We start from the raw sequence: 20,318 nt of genomic DNA, 5'->3' as shown, positions 1-20,318 counted from the left end.
TTAGGTTGAAAATCGGAGCAAGAGGCCAAAATCCAGGAAATCCTCAAAAGCACAATAATAATCAGAAGAACTCACCAACGGCAGTGCATACAATGTACCACAGGGGACTGCTTGTTTCCTCAGCCTTTATAGGGCTGTCACTTGATGGTGATCGACAGATGGCACTGACTCTTGGGGAGCAACCCACAAAATACAAGGAGCACGGCAGAACAAGCATGGATAGATAGAAACTAAATAATATAAAAAAACTAATAAATAACAAATAGTAAACTAATAAAAAACAAATCCTTATACTGCATATAATTTGATAGTATCTGTATGTATGGTGTTCGCATCAGTACCCCGTATGTATGGTGTTCACATCAATACCTCGACTCAATACAAGTTAGAAGCATGAGTAATGACGGCTGGGTATTAACAATGGTCGTTGTTTAAATTTTAGCTGATCTCAGATCTAAAATGAGTGACGATCGCAATGCAGCCACATCAGCAGCGGCCGCGGAAAGGATGCGTAGTAAACGAAGTCACGTGACTGACGAGGAACGTAGACTTGCTAATGTGACCAGACGTACACAACGTGCACAACAAACGGATGAGCAGCGTGCGGCTACAAATGCTACTAAGGCTAAAAGAAATCATGCAAATCGGACACAAAGGACAGATGAACAACGTGCGCTACAGAATGCTACTAACGCTGAAAGAAATCGTGGCAGCCGTGCACAAGCGACTGAAGAAGCTCAAGCAGCTGCAAATGCAACACGGGTTGAAAGACATCGAGCAGCCCATGCCTTGTGGAGTGAAAATGCCCAGCGGCACGGCATTGCCATGTGCAATCACACAGATATTATAGAGGACGAAGTTCCGGAGCACCACTCTGGCGCATTTGACAACCTGTGCAAACATTGCAACTCATTCAACAATGAGAACAAGCAAGGTGGAGAATACAATTGCTGCCATAAAGGTCGAGTTCGAATTAACCCTTACAGATATCCTGACAGGTTTAAGAACCTGTTGACATATTTAGACCCAATCTCCAAGCACTTCTTGGAAAATATCAGAAAGTACAACAGTGCATTAGCCTGTGCATCCATGGGCACACAAATATCCCTGCCTCCAGCCCATGGTCCATATTGTTACAGAATACATGGCCAAATATACCATCAATCTGGACCCTTGCACCTCGGAGAGGGTGAAACACCAAAATTTGCTCAAATCTATATATTAGAACAAAATCATTTCAGGGACTTAAAAAAACAAATAATTCTTTGCACAGAAAGTAATAATAATAATTCTTTACATTTATATAGCGATTTTCTCACTACTCAAAGTGCTCAGCAATTGCAGCTTAAGGGTCTTCCTCAAAGACCCAACAGAGCAGAGTCCCTTTTGGCATTTACGGGATTCAAACCGGCAACCTTCCGATTGCCAGTGCAGATCCCGAGCCTCAGAGCCACCACAAATGTAGAATTTGTAGCTCGGGCTTCCAGTCGCTAGTAATAAAGATAAAATAACAATATTAACACAAACAAAGGAATCAAACATGAACAAATAAGACAGAAAGGAGGAATTTTGACACAAACCATGGGAGAAATTCTGGCTGAAACGTAACATTGACATAGCTCAGAGAACTCATTAATGCCTTTACCCCAGAGGGTTCTCTGGAATAAATAAGATTCACGTTTTCTTACTATTCTAAGGATAAATAAAATGTCCTTCTACTTGTGGCGCTGTATCCATGTCCCATGGTCGTCCCTTCAGAGAGAATTTGCGCCTGCCCTTCATCAGCATTTTCATTATCCTTTGGTCCCCTTCAGTCCAGATGATTAGTATTCCTGTCTGTAATCTTTATCCGTATTGTTGTTTGTGGAAAAGACAGAGAGGCTGAGCCTCGGTGTAATACTGACCCCAGCTCACTCCTCCTTAGGTAGCATTTTCTAGTAAGACAGATTAGTGGATTTTTTGGATGAATAATTACAATGAAGATTAGTGGAACCAAAACAGACAGTAATGCAGGGTCACAAAGCAAGATATAAGGAAAACAAGCTTCAACACGTCCCTTCTGCAGATGAATGTAGGTAGCTTATAGCTGGTGTGGAAAATTATTCACTTGCATTGGACAGAAGCACAATTTATTTTTATATTTTTCCTTCAGGGAAAAGCTTCCAGGGGATGATCCTGCAGACAAGAGTAACCAGCAGGTGAACATCCCGCTGAAGATCACCTTGCATATTCACAAGGATGTACTGCTTGGACTTTTCAGATTTCAGATGTTAACTGTTCCTCCCTTCATTGTCAAAGGAGTACCAGCAGGTATGACTTTCAGTCATTTCACTTATTTGCACAAGACACAAAAATATTATTTTTTTAGTAATGGGAAAATAAAGCAAAGTTTACTTTAAATGTTTCTCTTAATGACAAATCAGCAAGTGGTGGTTAAGTCTCTCCATTCATATTATGAACACACAGTCGTGACCAAAAGTTTTGAGAACGACACAAGTATTGCTTTTCACAAAGTTTGCTGCTTCAGTGTTTTTAGATCTTTTTGTCAGATGTTTCTGTGTTATACTGAAGTAGAATTACAAGCAGTTCAAACGTTTCCAAGGTTTTTATTGACAATTAGATGAAGTTGATGTTAAGAGTCCATATTTGCAGTGTTGGCCCTTCTTTCTTTTTCAAGACCCTTGCAATTCACAGTGGCATGCTGTCTATCAACTTCTGGGCCACATCCTGACTGATGGCAGCCCATTCTTGCATAATCAATGCTTGGAGTTTGTCAGAATTGGTGGGTTTTGTTTGCCCACCTGACTCTTGAGGATTGAGCACAAGTTCTCAATGAGATTAAGGTCTGGGGAGTTTCCTGACCATGGACCCAAAATTTCGATGTTTTGTTCCCCGAGCCACTTAGTTCTCATTTTTGCCATATGGCCTGGTGCTCCATCATGCTGGAAAAGGCATTGTTGGTCACCAAACTGCTCTTGGATGGTTGGGAGAAGTTGCTCTCAGAGGATGTTTTGGCACCCACAGAACCCAACAGGGCTGCATCAAACTCCAGCTCCCATGGAGTCCTGCAGGAGTTCAACACACCACTGCAATCCAGGGGGACTGCCATCTAGTGTTCTGGGGAAGGTAATATTCTGGATAGGCTCCCTCCCCCAGTCCTTCAGGCATGGAGGTGTCCCGGCTGTGCGCCACAATTGCTAGTAAGAAAAAATGTAACTTAATCCCACACCAGTTACGTTGTGTGTTCTGGCCATGAACAGGTGCCATTGCATAGTTGTGTTCCATTGGGCAGGAACCTTCCATACTGTTTTCCCTCAGCACAGACTCCCGCTTATTAACTCTGAGGAAAGCGTCTGCCCTTTCAAATACCGATTCCCATGTCCGTGTGGCACCAAAGTTGTTCTAGCTAAAAAGGTACGGCAACACTTAAACTGTATTTACTTATCAGATTTGAAATACCAACAGCAAACATGAAGCGTGTATTAAAATATCTGGTCCATTATTTCTTTTGATTTGCTTGGATCAGATTTCTTTACCATGTTGCACAAGTGAGAAAGCTTTTGAAACTCGGCAAGGATGGTTTTGTACAGAAACTCGTGTTTGGCGACTCTCCCGCTTTTTAGAACACTGGAAGTAAGATAGATAGATAGATAGATAGATAGATAGATAGATAGATAGATAGATAGATAGATAGATAGATAGATAGATAGATAGATAGATAGATAGATAGATAGATACTTTATTAATCCCAAGGGGAAATTCACATACTCCAGCAGCAGCATACTGATAAAGAACAATATTAAATTAAAGAGTGATAACAATGCAGGTATACAGACAGACAATAACTTTGTATAATGTTAACGTTTACCCCCCCAGGTGGAACTGAAGAGTCGCATAGTTTGGGGGAGGAATGATCTCCTCAGTCTGTCAGTGGAGCAGGATGGTGACAGCAGTCTGTCGCTGAAGCTGCTCCTCTGTCTGGAGATGATACTGTTTAGTGGATACAGTGGATTCTCCATGACTGATAGGAGCCTGCTCAGCGCCCGTCGCTCTGCCACAGATGTTAAACTGTCCAGCTCCATGCCTACAATAGAGCCTGCCTTCCTCACCAGTTTTTCCAGGCGTGAGGCATCCCTCTTCTTTATGCTGCCTCCCCAGCACACCACTGTGTAGAAGAGGACGCTCGCCACAACCATCTGATAGAACATCTGCAGCATCATTTTGCAGATGTTGAAGGACACCAGTCTTCTAAGGAAGTATAACCGGCTCTGTCCTTTCTTACACAGAGCATCAGTATTGGCAGTCCAATCTAATTTATCATCCAGCTGCACTCCCAGGTATTTATAGGTCTGCACCCTCTGCACACAGTCACCTCTGATGATCACAGGGTCCATGAGGGGCCTGGTCCTCCTAAAATCCACCTCCAGCTCCTTGGTTTTGCTGGTGTTCAGGTGTAGGTGGTTTGAGTCGCACCATTTAACAAAGTCCTTGATTAGGTTCCTATACTCCTCCTCCTGCCCACTCCTGATGCAGCCCACGATAGCAGTGTCATCAGTGAACTTTTGCACGTGGCAGGACTCCGAGTTGTATTGGAAGTCTGATGTATATAGGCTGAACAGGACTGGAGAAAGTACAGTCCTCTGCAGTGCTCCTGTGTTGCTGACCACAATGTCAGACCTGCAGTTCCCGAGACGCACATACTGAGGTCTGTCTGTAAGATAGTCCACAATCCATGCCACCAGGTATGAATCTATTCCCATCAAAAGTGTATGAAAGTGTACCCATTGAGGACACCCCTGGGACGCTGGCAGCCTCACCATGTAGCTAGTGCAACAGGCCGAATAGAAGGAAAGTGACTAGAGTTATGGGCGTTTGAAACAGTGCAAGCAGTTTTATTCAATCTGTAAGCTCAGTCATTGTTTCAGAATGAGGAAACTAACAGCAGACTTTGAGCTTACCAGCAAGCTGTCTTTTGGAGTTTCCATTTTCTTCAGTTGTGTTTGCATGGAGTGACAGTTGATGATGCGTTATAGCAATCCGCAAGCGTGGACACACAGCTACTGTTTATGGATGTTTTGTTTTTCTTTTATATGATATGATGAGGACTGATTTAGATCATTTATGTTAGGGAAAATGCCCAGTGTGGGCTGGGTGGTCTCGTGGCCTTGGAACCCCTGCAGATTTTGTTTTTTTTTCTCCAGCCCTCTGGAGTTTTTTTTTTTTTTTTTTTTCTGTCCTCCTGGCCAGTTGATTCTGGGGTTCGTCAGGGATGTGTTCTGCTCCTACTCTGTTCAATGGGTGTTGGGCAAGGTTGTGGGGTCCAGCAGCTGTGGGGCATCTGTTGGTGAAGAAAGATTCACGGATCTTGACTTTGCCGACGATGCTGTGATCTTCACAGAGTCAATGGAGGTTCTGATCGAGGCGCTTGAGAGACTGAGCGAGGAATCTGAGTGTCTGGGCTTGTGAGTGTCCTGATAAAAACCAAGATCCAGGCCTTTAATGACCTCTTAGGCATGGCCATCAGCAGTGTGTCTGTCTGAGGAGAGAGTGTCGACCTCATCGAGAGGTCTACTTACCTCGGCAGTGACATTCATGTCTCTGGTGACTCTTCCTATGAAGTCAGTAGATGGATTGGGAGAGCATGGTGGGTCATGAGGTTGCTGGAAAGGGGTGTGTGGCGCTCCCAATATCTATGCAAAAGGACGAAGGTCCAAGTCTTTAGAGTCCTGGTGCTTCCTGTCTTGCTATATGGTTGTGAGACATGGATGCTATCCAGTGACCTGAGAAGAAGACTGAACCTCTTCAGTACTGTGTCTCTCTGGAAAATCCATTGGTTTGACTTTGTACTGAATGAATTTTTGCTCATGGAGTCCCAAATGAGGCACATTACGTCAGTAACGGCACTATGGCCATGTGGCGCGTTTCCCCGACGGTGATCCAGCTCGTAAGTTCCTCATTGTTGGGGACCCGAGTGGCTGGACCAGGCCAAGGGGATGCTCACCTAACACCTGACTGCGGCAGATAGAGGGTCATTTCCGGAGGGTGGGACTGGACCGCGTGTCTGCCTGGGGGGTTGCCAACTGGGATCCCGAGTGGGTGCGGCAACGCATTGTACCAGTGCATTACCAGACCACATCAGGGCACACACACTCACACGCACACACACACACACAAACACACACTAGGGACAATTTAGAATCGCCAATGCACCTAACCTGCATGTCTTTGGACTGTGGAAGGAAACCGGAGCGCCCGGCGGAAACCCACACAGACACGGGGAGAACATGCAAACTCCACGCAGGGAGGACCCAGGAAGCGAACCCAGGTCCCCAGGTCTCCCAACAGCGAGGCAGCAGTGCTACCCACTGTGCCACCGTGCCGCCCCAGCTGACATCTTACCCTCCGTTAAGCCCTTTGACTGCCTCCCATGTGCATTTGTTTGACAGTTCCTATTGGCCAGTAAAGGCTGGCAGAAGAAAAGATTATGAAAATGGCTATTTGAAATGTTTCCCAAGTATTCTGAGAAACTATGTGCAGTCTGCATGGTCTACTTGTGTATGCATGAATTTCTAAAGACGTGAGGTAAGCTTGATTGGAGTCCATAAATTGACCCAGTGTTTACTAAAGTAGTTACAACTTTCTACTTTAAGATTAAAATTACAGAAATATGTGAAATCTGCATGATTAATCCATTATGTTTTATTTTGTTGACCTTCATTTACAGCACGTTAACCTGAGCTAAGCATGATATACCCACTGTACATCATGTGACTAACGAGGGCACATGACATATATGACATGTTTAGCAACTTGTGAGGGCCCTACATTGAATTGGGAAAAAAGAAAAGATAATTACTGTAATGTACAGCCAGAGCTTTACAGCAATAAAACCAAAAGTACTCAAGACGTCCAAAGTGTGGCTTACTAAAATGACACAGGAGCTTAATTGACTTGGAACACTGCTTTTAAAATTCATTTTCTACATAAAAGAACCACAGTGATATCCGTAACACATTTAATAGACTTGTGTTCCTTCTTCCTTCCCTGCATTTGTACAGTTTATGTCTTAATACAACATGCATGAAGATGGCAACAATAAAAGCTAGCAGTGTTGTGCTTTTAAGTTCAATTTATTGGTAACACAATGCCGTCATATCAATTAAGAACATCAGAGTTCACTGATGTGGTAAGAAAGCAAATAGCATTATAGTTGTTGATCAATGATTATACACGCAAACCACCAAAAAGCTCTAATTCTGAATTCTGATGAGAATCATCCTGTCTGTGGTCTTTACACAAAATGACTGACAGGAAAAATGCAATGGAAATGAAAAAAGAAAAATCACTGCCACTTGGATTGTTTTACTACAATTAGAAATCCTAAAATATTTAATTGGAGATTTCTTCTAATGATCAACACAGAAACTGAAATTAAAAATAAAAATCAGCAGATTCATTCATTCATTCACCAGGCAGAAACCAACAATGATTTTAGCTCCAGTCCATTGCTGAGATGTCAGCTGAGTTCTCTCTCTTGCTCTGCCCCGACCATACAGCGGTGGCACTTTTCCTACACAGTCCCCCCATTACAGGGCACCATAATGTTTGGGACAATTGGGGTCACAGGTGTTTATGTTTCATCAGGTGGGTTTCATTGCTCCATAAGATACCTCGGCTTGCTTCTACTTTTTGGAGTCTGTGGTTGCCCTTGTTCAACATGAGGAGACGAACTGTGCCAATGAAAGTGAAAGAAGCCATCATGAGGCTGAGAAACAAGAATAAAACACTTAGAGCCATCAGTAAACCTTAGGATGACCAAAGTCAACTGTCTGGAATATCATGAAGAAGAAAGAACACACTGGTGAGCTCAGTAATCACAAAGGCACTGGTAGGCCAAGGAAGACCTCCACTGCTAATGACAGAAGAATCCTCATTATGGTAAAGACAAAGCCCCCAGCGCCTGTGTGACAGACCAGAGACAGTCTTCAGTGGGACGATGAGTGTGTGTCAGAGACGACTATCAGCAGAAGACTTCATGAACAGAAACACAGAGGCCACACTGCAAGATGCAAACCACTAGTTAGCCAAAAAGACAAGACGGTCAGATTACAGTTTGTGAAAAAGGACTTCAAGGAACCTGCAGAATTCTGGAAAAAGGTCTTGTGGACAAATGAGACAAAGATGAACCTCATCAGAGTGAAGTGTGGAGATGAAAAGGAACTGCCCGAGATCCAAAGTAGGCCACCTCATCTGTTAAACATGATGGTGATGGGGGTGTTATGGCTTGGGCATGTATGGCTGGCACAGGTCCTGGCACACTTCTCTTCATTGATGATGGAACTGCTGATGGCAGACACACAATGAATTCTGAGGTGTAGAGAAACATCTGATCTGCTCAAGTTCCAGTAAATGTCTCCAAACTCAGTGGACGATGGCACTTTAACACACAACAAGATAATGACTCAAACATACTGCTGAGACAACACAGAAGTTTGTCAAAGCTAAAAAATGAAAAATTCTTGAATGTCCAAGACAGTCGCCCAATTTAAATCCAACTGACCAGGCCTTCCATATGCCGAAGAGAAAACTTAAGGGGAAAAGACCCCAAAACAAGCAGGAGCTGAAGATGGCTGCATTCGGGGCTTGGCAGAGCATCACCAGAGAAGACCCTCAGCATCTGGTGATGTCTGTGAATTGCAGACTTCAAGCAGTCATTGCATGTGAGGGACATGCGACAAAATCCATATGATGGCTTTAGTAGACCTGCCATTGCTGTGTCCAAACATTATGGTGCCCTGAGATGGGGGGAACTGTGTAGAAAAAGTGTTGTCATTTCTACATGCTGTGACTGAAATATATGCAGATACCCATAAATGAACATCTGCAATGTGCACTTTGATCACGTTTGAATTGTTTGATTTCTAATTTTAAACAATGCAGCAAAAAGTAAATCAAGGAAAAATGTGTCTTTGTCCCCAATATTTATGGCAGATCCTATATATATATATTTATATATATACTACTTGTACTTACTCATACTTATATACTACTTATATATATAATATCCATCCATCCATCCATTTTCCAACCCGCTGAATCCGAACACAGGGTCATGGGAGTCTGCTGGAGCCAATCCCAGCCAACACAGGGCACAAGGCAGGAACCAATCCTGGGCAGGGTGCCAACCCACCGCAGGACACACACAAACACACTCACACACCAAGCACACACTAGGGTCAATGTAGAATCGCCAGTCCACCTAACCAGCATGTGTTTGGACTGTGAGAGGAAACCGGAGCACCCGGAGGAAACCCACGCAGACACGGGGAGAACATGCAAACTCCACGCAGGGAGGACCCGGGAAGCAAACCCAGGTCCCCAGGTCTCCCAACTGCGAGGCAGCTGCGCTACCCACTGTGCCACCGTACCGCTCCTATGTATAATGTGTATATATATATATATATATATATATATATATATATATATATATATATATATATATATATATATATATATATATATATATATATATATATATAAGTAGTAGTTAAGGCTTGCATTCTGTAAGCCATTTTATTTTTGTATGGAATGAGTAACACAGTTATCATGATAGTACATGCAGGACAAGGAAAAGAATATGGAATAATAATGATGTAGTGGAGTGATTTTTTGTCAAATAACAAGCAGGAACAAGTCAGACATAATCATGGAGACAAGTAATTTTTTTTTGTTCTTTATTTTGCCTTGTACAATTTCTTGTATTAGGAATTTGTTAGTTTTCACATACTGCTTGGGGTCCGACTAGCGCAGGGTCAGCCATTGTACAGCACCCCTGGAGCAATTACAGGTTAAGGGCCTTGCTCAAGGGCCCAGCAGAGTAGGATCTGTTTTGGCAGTGACGGGGATTCGAACCGGCAACCTTCTGGATACCAGTGCAGATCCTTAGCCTCAGAACGACCACTCTGCCCTGAACTAATGAACTAAATGAATTAAAGAATACAGTAATGCCAGATTGACAGAAGTGGTGACGGTTCTGATAATATTTACACTAATGCAATCCATAAACAATACAGAAGGCAGCAATGGAAAATTCAAAGGAAATTAAAATTATAATTTTCTAATATGTTGCACAAGGTTCAGTGCTCTTTTATTCAAAGAATATCTTAAAAATATTGTATCAGTTTACAACAACAACAACAATAACTTTTATTTATTTAGCACATTTTTATACACACAATGTAGCTCAAAGTGCTTTACAAGATTAAATAAAACAGAAATTAATATAAAACATAAACAAACAAAATTATTCAATAATATTATACAATATGTAAGAAAGAAAATGTTGAGCTCATATTGCCAGGAGGACAGAAAAAACAAACACAAAAAACTCCAGTTAAGTTGTAGAAAAAAAAAAACCCAAAATCTGCAGGGGTTCCAAAGGCCAAAAGGTCACCCAGCACCCACTGGGCATTCTACCTAACACAGATGTTCTAAATCAGTCCTCATGGTTTACAGGCTTCACATGGAAGACTTTGATGGTGGTGGTCACGTGGACATCTGGGACACTTGCCATTCAATCCATAAATGCATGGTACCTTGATCAGGTGGTGATGGTGCAGATCGCCACCACAGAAAAACTGGAAAAGACAGCAGAGCATAGTAGAGATAAATAGGGATCTGCAGAACTCGGAGGAGAATGATAAGTCAATGACCATATAGACTAATAGGGATACAACTAAAATGTAGCTATGAAAAATCCATTTTAAATTAATGGGCTTTCAGCAATTTTTTAAATTGTTCTCCAGTATTAGCCTGGTAAATTTCTATTGGTAAAGTATTCTACATTTTAGGTGCATAACAGCAAAAGGCCGCCTCACCAGTTCTTTTCAGGTTGGCTCTTGGAATTATAAACAGACCTTCATTTGAATAACTGAAGTTCTGATTTGGAGTGGAAGGGGACAGATATTCCAAAATATAGGACAGGGCGAGATTATTTAAGGCTTTGTAAACCATTAGTAGTATTTTAAAGTCAATTCTAAATGACACGGGTAACCAATGTAAAGATGCTAAAACTGCTGAAATGTGCTCAGATTTTTTTCTAGTTAATATTCTTGGTGCTGCATTCTGCACTAACTGTAACCGATTGATGTCTTTCTTAGGTGTTTTAATTTTTAACCAGTTCACAACTAGTTGTATATGTTAGTGTGATGATTTGGAGTTTGCTTTAAATTTTTTTCAATTTTTCCTTTGTCTCAAAAAATAGTTGAGACACCATTTTGGGATTATGTGGTCCAAGCATTTTAATGGTTATATTTGTTTTCCAATTGAATGCACTGGTTGCTAGGCCTTTGTTAGACAAGATGGCCAGGAGTGTGTGACATGTGATGTCATTACCATGACCGTTTAAAAGATCAGCATTGTACACTTGTCCATGTTTGTGGTTCCAGCACAAACCCCCTAGTGTTAAGCTTATTTTGATTATAATTAAGTATTCTTTTTGACCTTGACTTTTGGTTTGCATATTTGGCTGAGTTGCTGTGCCTTGACTCATTTTTGACTTCCCTGTTCCATGTCCTCTTACTATGATTTTTGGTTTCATATTCCGAGCTTGTTTTTCTCCTGATCTTTGATCTCTCACTTTTTACCGTTGGTGGTTTATATCTCTCTTTCTCTTCTCCTGTTTCCATTCTTCACTCAGACTTCTGCTTTTTACTGCAGTCAGTACAAAGATTCCTCTGTAGTGTAAGCCACAGGTACTCACAGTTGATGGTATCCCTATTGGCAATGGATCTATGTATTTGTTTGAGATACAGGTCATAAATTTATATTTTAAATAAATCTATTTTTTTTTGTTGTTATTCAGAGTCCAACCCCTAGACTTATTCTTGGGTTCCCCTGGTTGAAACTTTACAGCCCAAGAAGAAATTGGTAGACTTGTGCCTAGATTTATCAAGCATCTGAAAATAACTCATAGGATTTGCACTAAAAGTCTGACTTGGATAACAATTTGTCCTACGTCAGAGTAGGACATGAGAAGGAGTTATAAAGCATCCTACTCCCACTCCCAGCTGGGAGTAAAAGTTCACGTTTGAGAATAAATGATGTCATGATTTTATGGCACTCTAAGCCACAAAGTGGCGTGTAATGATTGAAGCCGCTGACTTGTTCTATTTTTTGAAGTCATGCTGAAGGCTCTCCAAACTGTCTGTGCTGATACTTTGCATTTTTTCTTCTATCAAAAAGATACAAACGTCTTGTAAATAATAATAATTTTTTCATTATCAGGGGAGTCAGGCAACTTCAAGGTTTGTTTTTTATCTGCATGTGGCTCCTTCTCTTATACTGATGGACATTTGGTGACAAGCACAGATAACTCATGCTTTGTACTTTCCTTGGTAATAATGATGATGCTTTGTAGTTTTCTAATACTAACACTAAGGCTTCACCCCAAACGCCTTGTTAAGTAACAGTTATACTGAAACTAGCTACAACACCATTTCTGAAGTCATGTTCCCTCTTCCTGTCCTTGGGCATCATACATAATGCTGTACATAGAATTCACACTAAAACATGGCGTACGGACAAAAGTGGAAATGTGCGTATGCACAAACAAATCCAGATGCATAAGTCTGTGCGTTTGCCAACTCCCATGTTCTTCCACTCCATAAATCCCGGTCAGCGGGAAAATTAATGCACATGCACGCGCCTGCCACCACTCCCCAACTCCTCCCAGAATTACGCTTCTTTGAATATACAAATCAATATAAATAGCCCTTAAGCTCAGCGTTCTGTGAAAAGGCAATGGCAAAAGCACAGGGGAAAATAGAAGAATTTCAGTGAATACCAAGTGGAAGCAAGAAAAAACATACTATTTGTTGGTTTAAACAGTGGTATAAACAACAAAAGGAAGAAGAGTGTCGGAGAAACTTGAAAGCTTAAACTCACAAAGTCGCACAGTGCCTGAAATAAAAAAGAAGTTGTCGGATATCAAAGTCGCTGTGAAAAGGCGAGTTGTAGCCCACCGTCTGAGTGTCATATGAAAGCTTATTGGGGTACAAAGAATAGGAAAAAAAAATAGCCACATATTGGGGAAACAAGCTCGAAATGTCAACTTTAATCTCAAAATTTCCACTTTAATCACATAATTTATTTTGTCATTAAAGTAGAACATCACAAACTTCATCTTAAAATCATTTAATTTACTAGTTTCTCAAATACCATCGTAACTAAAGAAGCACGTTAAATGTGTTGTTTTGTATGTGTTCTTCTATGTGTTGTATGTGTGTGGATCACTATGTGCTTCTTAAATGGGCTTTCTCTTCCTCAGACTGGACACAAAATCCATTACATTCGTGATTGTTTTAGTTTGGGAAAATGGTTCAAAGGTTTTAACAGAAAATAAGCAGGCAAGAATCAGAGAGGAAAGGTCCAATACTTCAATTGTTTACTTGTTCAAATATAATATCAGTTACATACAATATAATAGCAATATACATGCAGATATAGGAATTGTACTATTGACTTACAGTAATATATATAAAGATATATGATTTATACTATTGACTTACAGTAATACAGATATATGAATTATACTATTGACTTACAGTAATACAGATATGTGAATTATACTATTGACTTACAGTAATATCAAAAGACCCAGAGCCATCATCCTAGACCAGTAGACTGAGGGAGCCCGCGTGTCAGTCTCGTCAGAGGATCAACTCGTGAGCCTGGTCCAATACCGGGCGGTGTGCACGTTCCCCACGGTTGAGCTTCCGAAGAAACTGAGGGCGGAACCTTCCCTTATATACTAATTGAGTGTCCTTACCCAAAATGGCTTACGTGTAAGCAGTGTATACAGAAGTGATCAGTTTCAGCACACACCCTTCCACGGGACGCAGTATTGTTTTTCTTCTACTTGGCCCTCACTGAGATGGTGCCTAGTATCAGAAGACACACAATAACAAGCGTTGCTTGCAATGAAGCCCCTCGAAGTGAAAAACAAGTACATGGCCTTGACTGTATTCCCATAACATTCTGAAACTCTTTATGAGAAGCAAGTTTTTGCACATTCTTTCGCTATCATCCCAAACATTCCAATCTTTGTAGCTGGTTTTGCACTGAAGCGACCAACCCCCCCCCCCCTCTTACTCCTTTATTTCATCCCTTCTCCTGTTACAGAGAAAACCTTTTTTTATTACAGTGATATTACAACTCTCTGAATAATTAAAATACTGAGATGTATACTTGATATCATTTTCATGATGATAGGAGTTAACACATATTATTAAAACTCAGATTCTTCAAAACTTTTAAGGGACATTGAAATATCTTCGTAGTACATGTTTAATTATTCCGTCCATCTATCCTTCCAGTGTCGCGCCAGCCCCAGCAAGAATACAGTGCAAGGCAGGAACAATCTGTGAACGGGGCACCAGCTCGTCTTCACATGTTTAATTATTAACAATATAGATTATTTAAATGATGTTAACATTTTATCTGTATAATGTAATAAACATATTTTGCTGCATTCCATCTTAAAATGATATCGTCATCATATGTAAATACGTGCTAAAGTGGCTCAGGTTGTGCAATATTATAACTGTATCGCAAGTTTACAGTGAGGTTATTGTACTTATAAGTACAAACAGTTCTACAAGGAGCACTTGATGGACTGATTGATTGCGTTTATAGTTCTTGGGATGAAACTGTTTCTGAACCGCAAGATCCCTACAGGAAAGGACTCTGAAGCGTTTGTCATAAGGGTGCAGCTGAAGTAGACTGTGCACATGGCTGAGGCAGTGTGTGCTTGATGCTGTGTACCGATAATCCTCTTTCCGATCAGCTGCTGTAGAGCTGTGATTCCACACTCAGACACAGTGATATAAATACTCTGAGTGGTGCAGTGAGAGTAATATGGAAGAAGATGATCCACTGTGGCAACCCCTAATGGCATGCGATAGACTGGCACCCCATCCAGGACTGTCTCTTTACACCCATTAACAGTGTTGTTGTGGCCCTCTGCAACTTTGGACTGCATTGAATGAATCTGAAAATAGAAATAAGGTGCATGTCCATTTTGTTCACAGGTGGCCCCACTGAAGAAAGGCTTTTGCCAGGTGATCAGATCGTAAAAATAAATGAGGCTTTTGTGGACGCTGTGTCCGGTGAACAGGCACTGGATATCATCAGGTAATGGATGTTTATATTATGTACAGCGGCCTCTATGGGTGCACTTGAGCCATCCCTAAACCCAGAATAACTCCAAAGAGATCAGAGTGGATTAAAGCAAAAGGTGTTTATTAAATTAATTCAGATGTTATAATTTATTAATAATCACATTCAAAGAGGTGAGATTGAGGGAGAATTAAAAGTAACAACTAAAATGGAGAAATAATACACTAAACAGGCATCTAGCCCTTACTAACAGGCTTAGAGTGCCTGACTTTTCGATCAAGTGCTACTAAAAAGATATGCAGTATTTATAGGTTTATAGGAGATATTTTCGGTTTTTAGATGTATAGACTCTAATTTACTTTAGTTATTGTTTTGTGTTTTAAGTTGAAATGGAAAAGCTAATTTTTCTTACAGTCTTGATTTTTGGTATTTAAAAAACGTGTTTTATATATCATGTGACAGCATCAGTCATGCCTGTGACATTAATTTTGTTCTTTATTGTTGTGGTTCAGCCAGGGTTATTGCCTAGGCGTAAGTTTATTTGTTTATTTAATATATATATATATATATATATATATATATATATATATATATATATATATATATATATATATATATATATATATATATTTAAGTTTTCATCTTCAATTATCAGTTTTGTTTTGCCCTTATGAAAATGATTTTTCTGTTGGTATTGAATTGATTATTAATTTGGTAAGTATTGTTTTTTACATTCTTTGAATCTGAACATATTCCTTGTTGTTCTGTGGGTGACATCCCTGACATCACTGCCCAGATTTTTAAATTCAGGTTGAGGACACTGATAACTCAGAATGCCGTTGTGTTTTGTGGAGTTCAGAACATTTTTTGTGAGTGTTGTTTGAATTTTTCTGATTACTGCATTTTACTTCGGCCTTTGTGGTTTGTATTTCTGGAGCATGAACTGGTCCTATTTGCTCTGAGTTGCCTTTTTAGGTACACCCTTGTTGACATTTTTTATTCTTTTGTTTATGGCCGTTTCATTTGTTTTTGTCATTTCAAGCCAGAGTTTTACAGTAATCTCTCCCTTTATGAGAATTTTTGTGTATTTGAATATGTTTTATAACTATTAAAGATTACATTCATTTTAGGCCTATGCTACCCTCATAGATGTTGAGTTTGGGGCCATGCTGCCTAGGGTGATGCCTGTTTCAAGACAAATCAGTTAATCCAGTCCTGTATTGTTTTTTTGGCCATATTGAGACCTGTTCTAACTTTTAAGCCTACTTTGTGTCACTATATCACATTTATTTCTTGTTAACGTTTTGTTTGAACTTTCTAGTTAATGAACTCAGATGGATTCCTGAGGGCTTGAAGTGGGATGGTACCCACCAGTACAGAGTTCTTCCACTTCTCAGTTTCTCGTTGTTGCATACGGACACTGTCTGAGGTGTACCAGCAGTATTTTCAAGGGTACCAGCTCATATCTCAGGAAAAGCTGCTGCAAAGCTAGTTCTTCATTTGAATGTCAATGTGTCGTGGGCAGTGTGCCAGTTTTGGCATAGGATTACAGGCACTTATGCCAATCCACTTCAGGCATGGATGTATGCTAAGTCACCTGGATCAAGCCATCTGATCACACCAACACATTCTTGAATCTATGTAGTCCATCCCAGAGGCTTGGTTCACAAAGCAGGAACTGACTCTAAAGAGGATGCCAGTCTACCACAGGGAACATTTATCTACACAGGGCCAGTTTAGAGCTGTCAGGTGTGCGTTTTTTCCGTTTTTAAGAAATAGGTTGAAAACTGAAGCACCCTGAAAACTGGATGTAGAGATGGGGAGAAGAGCTACACTCCTAAAACACAGTGCCTGGGCTATGACTTGAATCTAGGACTCTGGAAAAACAAGAGAGCTGTGCTAACCACGTCATTGTACTGTCCTTTTTAGCAGATTCAGGACCCCCAGATGGCACTGTGTCCTGATGTCTCCCAAGTGTTATAACAAAGAAAGTCCATAAGTGTCCCTGAGGTGGGATTTAATGGTCTGAGTCTATAATTTGGTAGGGAGTTTAGGTAAAGCTCAGCAGGTAAGGAGGAAAGGAGGATAGAATTTTGTAGACGAAAAATATGATGTCTGAGGAAGATTCAGAACCCACTTGATGTTAGGGTTAAGATATCCTTGTAGCAAATGCAAATCTGTCTTGTTTTGTGTTTTTCCTACAGAGAATCCAAAGACTTGGTTGCAGTTACGGTCCTTAGACACACTTCTGTAAGTACACTTTATTCTGTAGCCCCTTGTAGGTGTTAAACTTGTATCATTGACGCATTCTTTCCTATTAATATTTCTTTCATATTCATGCAGTCAAATTGCTACTAACTGTCTGAATGCCTTCACTACAGGGCCAGGACAAGGGTGAGGCAAACAAGGCAGTTACCTCAGGTGAACAATGGGAAAGGGCTCCAAATTGATGAAAAATGAAAATTAATAGATTGCAAAATAAAAAAAAAAAAAGCCAAATGTATGTTGCAATGTTCGTCAAATACCTTAAGAAAACTGACGATTTGCATCGGACACTCTCGCTCGATACACTCGTTTCCTCATATGATATCGCCCTAGTAAGTATTTGTATTAAATACTTAGTAGTAATAAAAAACTATATACATAGTAGTGCAAATTTATCCTCCTGCCTCAGGTGAAAATACCTCTAGGCTTAGCTCTGCTTCACCCAGTCATTTTTCTTATAAATGGTAAGCAGAATGACATGGTGACCAAGTGGAAAACACTTAGACCTGCCTGATATTGTCTCTGTGGATTAAGAATGTTTTCACAGCCCATAGACATACTATCATTTTGATTTCAATTTTAGTTCCAGCATGAATGCGTATATTCTACGTTGGATTGCCCTCCCGTCAAAGACAGTGTGACAAGAAGAGACCCGAGACATTGTAAGGGTTTGGGGCAGCCAAACACCTTGAAGCCGCTGACTTGTTCTATATTTTGAAGTCGTGCTGAAGGCTCACCAAACTGTCAGTGCTTTTGCACTTTTTCTTCCTTTTTTTTTGCATTTTATTAAAATCAAGTAACAAGCAAGTCAAGTTTAACAAAACTAGGTTAGAAACAAATCAACCCCCACCCATGAGAAAGAGAACCAGGCCAACAAAGTGAAACTTTATCTACTTTATCTGCACGTGGCTAATTACACATACAGAGGGGATGCGCCTCCTTCTTTTATACTGACGCAAATTTGGCAACAAGAAGAGTTAACGCATTAATTATGCTGTATATGTTTTGTAAAAATCAAACCTGCATTATTTACTCATCTGTTCTACCACTAGCTAAGTCCCACAGAGTCTGTAATGCAAATGATCAGCATTATGTACCTGGGGTGGAGGTCCCAACCAACGTTGGCTGTTACAGCTCCAGGGGGTGTCATGTTATCCCCGCATAGCACTATGGGACACTGGGGAAAAAAGTCCTCCTAAACTGGCCGAATTATCAGTAAATAATTAGACGAACAAGGGCGAACGCGAACACAGCAAATTCACTGTGAACAATGCTTTGGCGAAATTCGCTAAGCCACACTACTCATGAGACTTAAAAGAGATTCTCATTTATGTTTCATTTAAGAATCAAGTTTGTCACAGATGTTGATCCTAAATAGGAGAAATAGCTTTTACCGAAAAGGAGACATGAGATACAATTGACGTAAAAGCCATCAAAATAGAGTATTTGGTTTGAAAAAGCATGCTATATTTTGTGAGATCGCTTTCTAGTCTTTAGAGTTTATTCTCTTTGAAGACTTCATATTCTTTACTTATTATTAGACCACTGTTTTTATCCAAAGTGACTGACAACATCTGAGATATGATCAGTACAGTTCTTTTGCTTTACCAATTGGAGTGCAGGCAGATGAAGTGACTTGCTCGAGGTTACGTGGTGTCAGTAGTGGGATTATCACCCACAACTTTAGGTGTTGAAGGCCAAATGGCTGCCTGCCATTTCTTCTAGAATGAGTTTGCTCTAATTGGAGCACAGCACTGTAAATTGGAACAATTACCAGTGTTATTCAGAAGCAAGGACTACAGTGTTGTAATCATAGTAAAGTGTTTTATTACCACAAACAACTGTCCATACATCTCACCACATATTACTGAGCACACGATGCAAATACATTAAAACTGCAAAAAAAAAAAAAAAAGAAATGGCAAGACACTGCTGGGAACATCTGAGTCCATTGTGAGAGGCATGAGACAAAAGAAAATATCTCAATTGTATTTCCTTCTGATCTCATTGTTGTCTAGGACTAAACCAAAAGGATATTAAGGAGATCTCTTTGTAGATTTTTCATTTTCATGGGATAATTTTATACATTTATAGCAAGCATTTGGTCTATACTTGCACTGAATAACTTCTATTTTTTAAGCAAACTTATCCGCTTTTTCCTTTAATTTTAATTATTATATCTGTGCCTTAGATAAATGTTCAATCCATCCTCCTTTCTCAATGCAGGGCTACAAAAATCCAACACCTAAACAGCATTCCTATTATAATATTATTCTCTCTTATCCACAACACATTATTAACTTGTCTGTAAACGTTGTGCTTTGAGACTTCCATCCATCCAGTACCCAACCCGCTATATCCTAACTACAGGATCACGGGGGCCTGCTGGAGCCAATCCCAGCCAACACAGGGCGCAAGGCAGGAAACAAACCCCGGGCAGGGCGCCAGCCCACCGCAGGGCACGCACCACACACACACTAGGGACAATTTAGAATCACCAATGCACCCAACCTGCATGTCTTTGGACTGTGGGAGGAAACCAGAGTACCCGGAGGAAACCCACGCAGACGCGGGGGCTTTGATACATTCTAACTGTAAAACCTGCTTTCTGTAGCAGACTATTAATTTAAATATTTCTATGGTTGTATATTGTCCTAAAGGGGCCGAAATCATCCTTTATCACTGAAGAGAAAAGAGCCCGGCTGAAGAGCAATCCTGTGAAAGTTCGCTTTGCTGAGGAAGTGAAAGTTAATGGTCACTCTCAGGTCTGTTTAATCACCTCACTTATAATTTAATAAAATACATTTAAACTAAAATGTAATTTTCCTGATTTGTTGTTTTGTTTTGTCCTTTATGAAACGGAGAGTGTCTAAATG

General features: G+C 40.5%; 2 protein-coding genes across 2 annotated transcripts in view; one reads left to right on the top strand and one right to left on the bottom strand.

The window, feature by feature from the left end:
• Positions 1–20,318, bottom strand: part of LOC114654912 (baculoviral IAP repeat-containing protein 1-like) — an 828,238-nt gene that overhangs the window by 456,231 nt on the left and 351,689 nt on the right. The gene's annotated exons all lie outside the window — the stretch shown is intronic.
• The window catches only part of LOC114654189 (FERM and PDZ domain-containing protein 1), an 85,352-nt gene that overhangs the window by 10,582 nt on the left and 54,452 nt on the right, over positions 1–20,318 (top strand). Inside the window, exons 2-5 of the mRNA XM_028804595.2 lie at positions 2,153–2,310; positions 15,090–15,192; positions 17,382–17,427; positions 20,103–20,207. Of these exons, the coding sequence (XP_028660428.2) occupies positions 2,153–2,310; positions 15,090–15,192; positions 17,382–17,427; positions 20,103–20,207 (412 nt within the window). The remainder of the gene's footprint in view (positions 1–2,152; positions 2,311–15,089; positions 15,193–17,381; positions 17,428–20,102; positions 20,208–20,318) is intronic.

This window comes from Erpetoichthys calabaricus, chromosome 7, assembly GCF_900747795.2.
Source record: "Erpetoichthys calabaricus chromosome 7, fErpCal1.3, whole genome shotgun sequence".
Classification (NCBI taxonomy): domain Eukaryota; kingdom Metazoa; phylum Chordata; class Cladistia; order Polypteriformes; family Polypteridae; genus Erpetoichthys; species Erpetoichthys calabaricus.
This window is presented reverse-complemented; position numbering and strand designations above follow the sequence as displayed.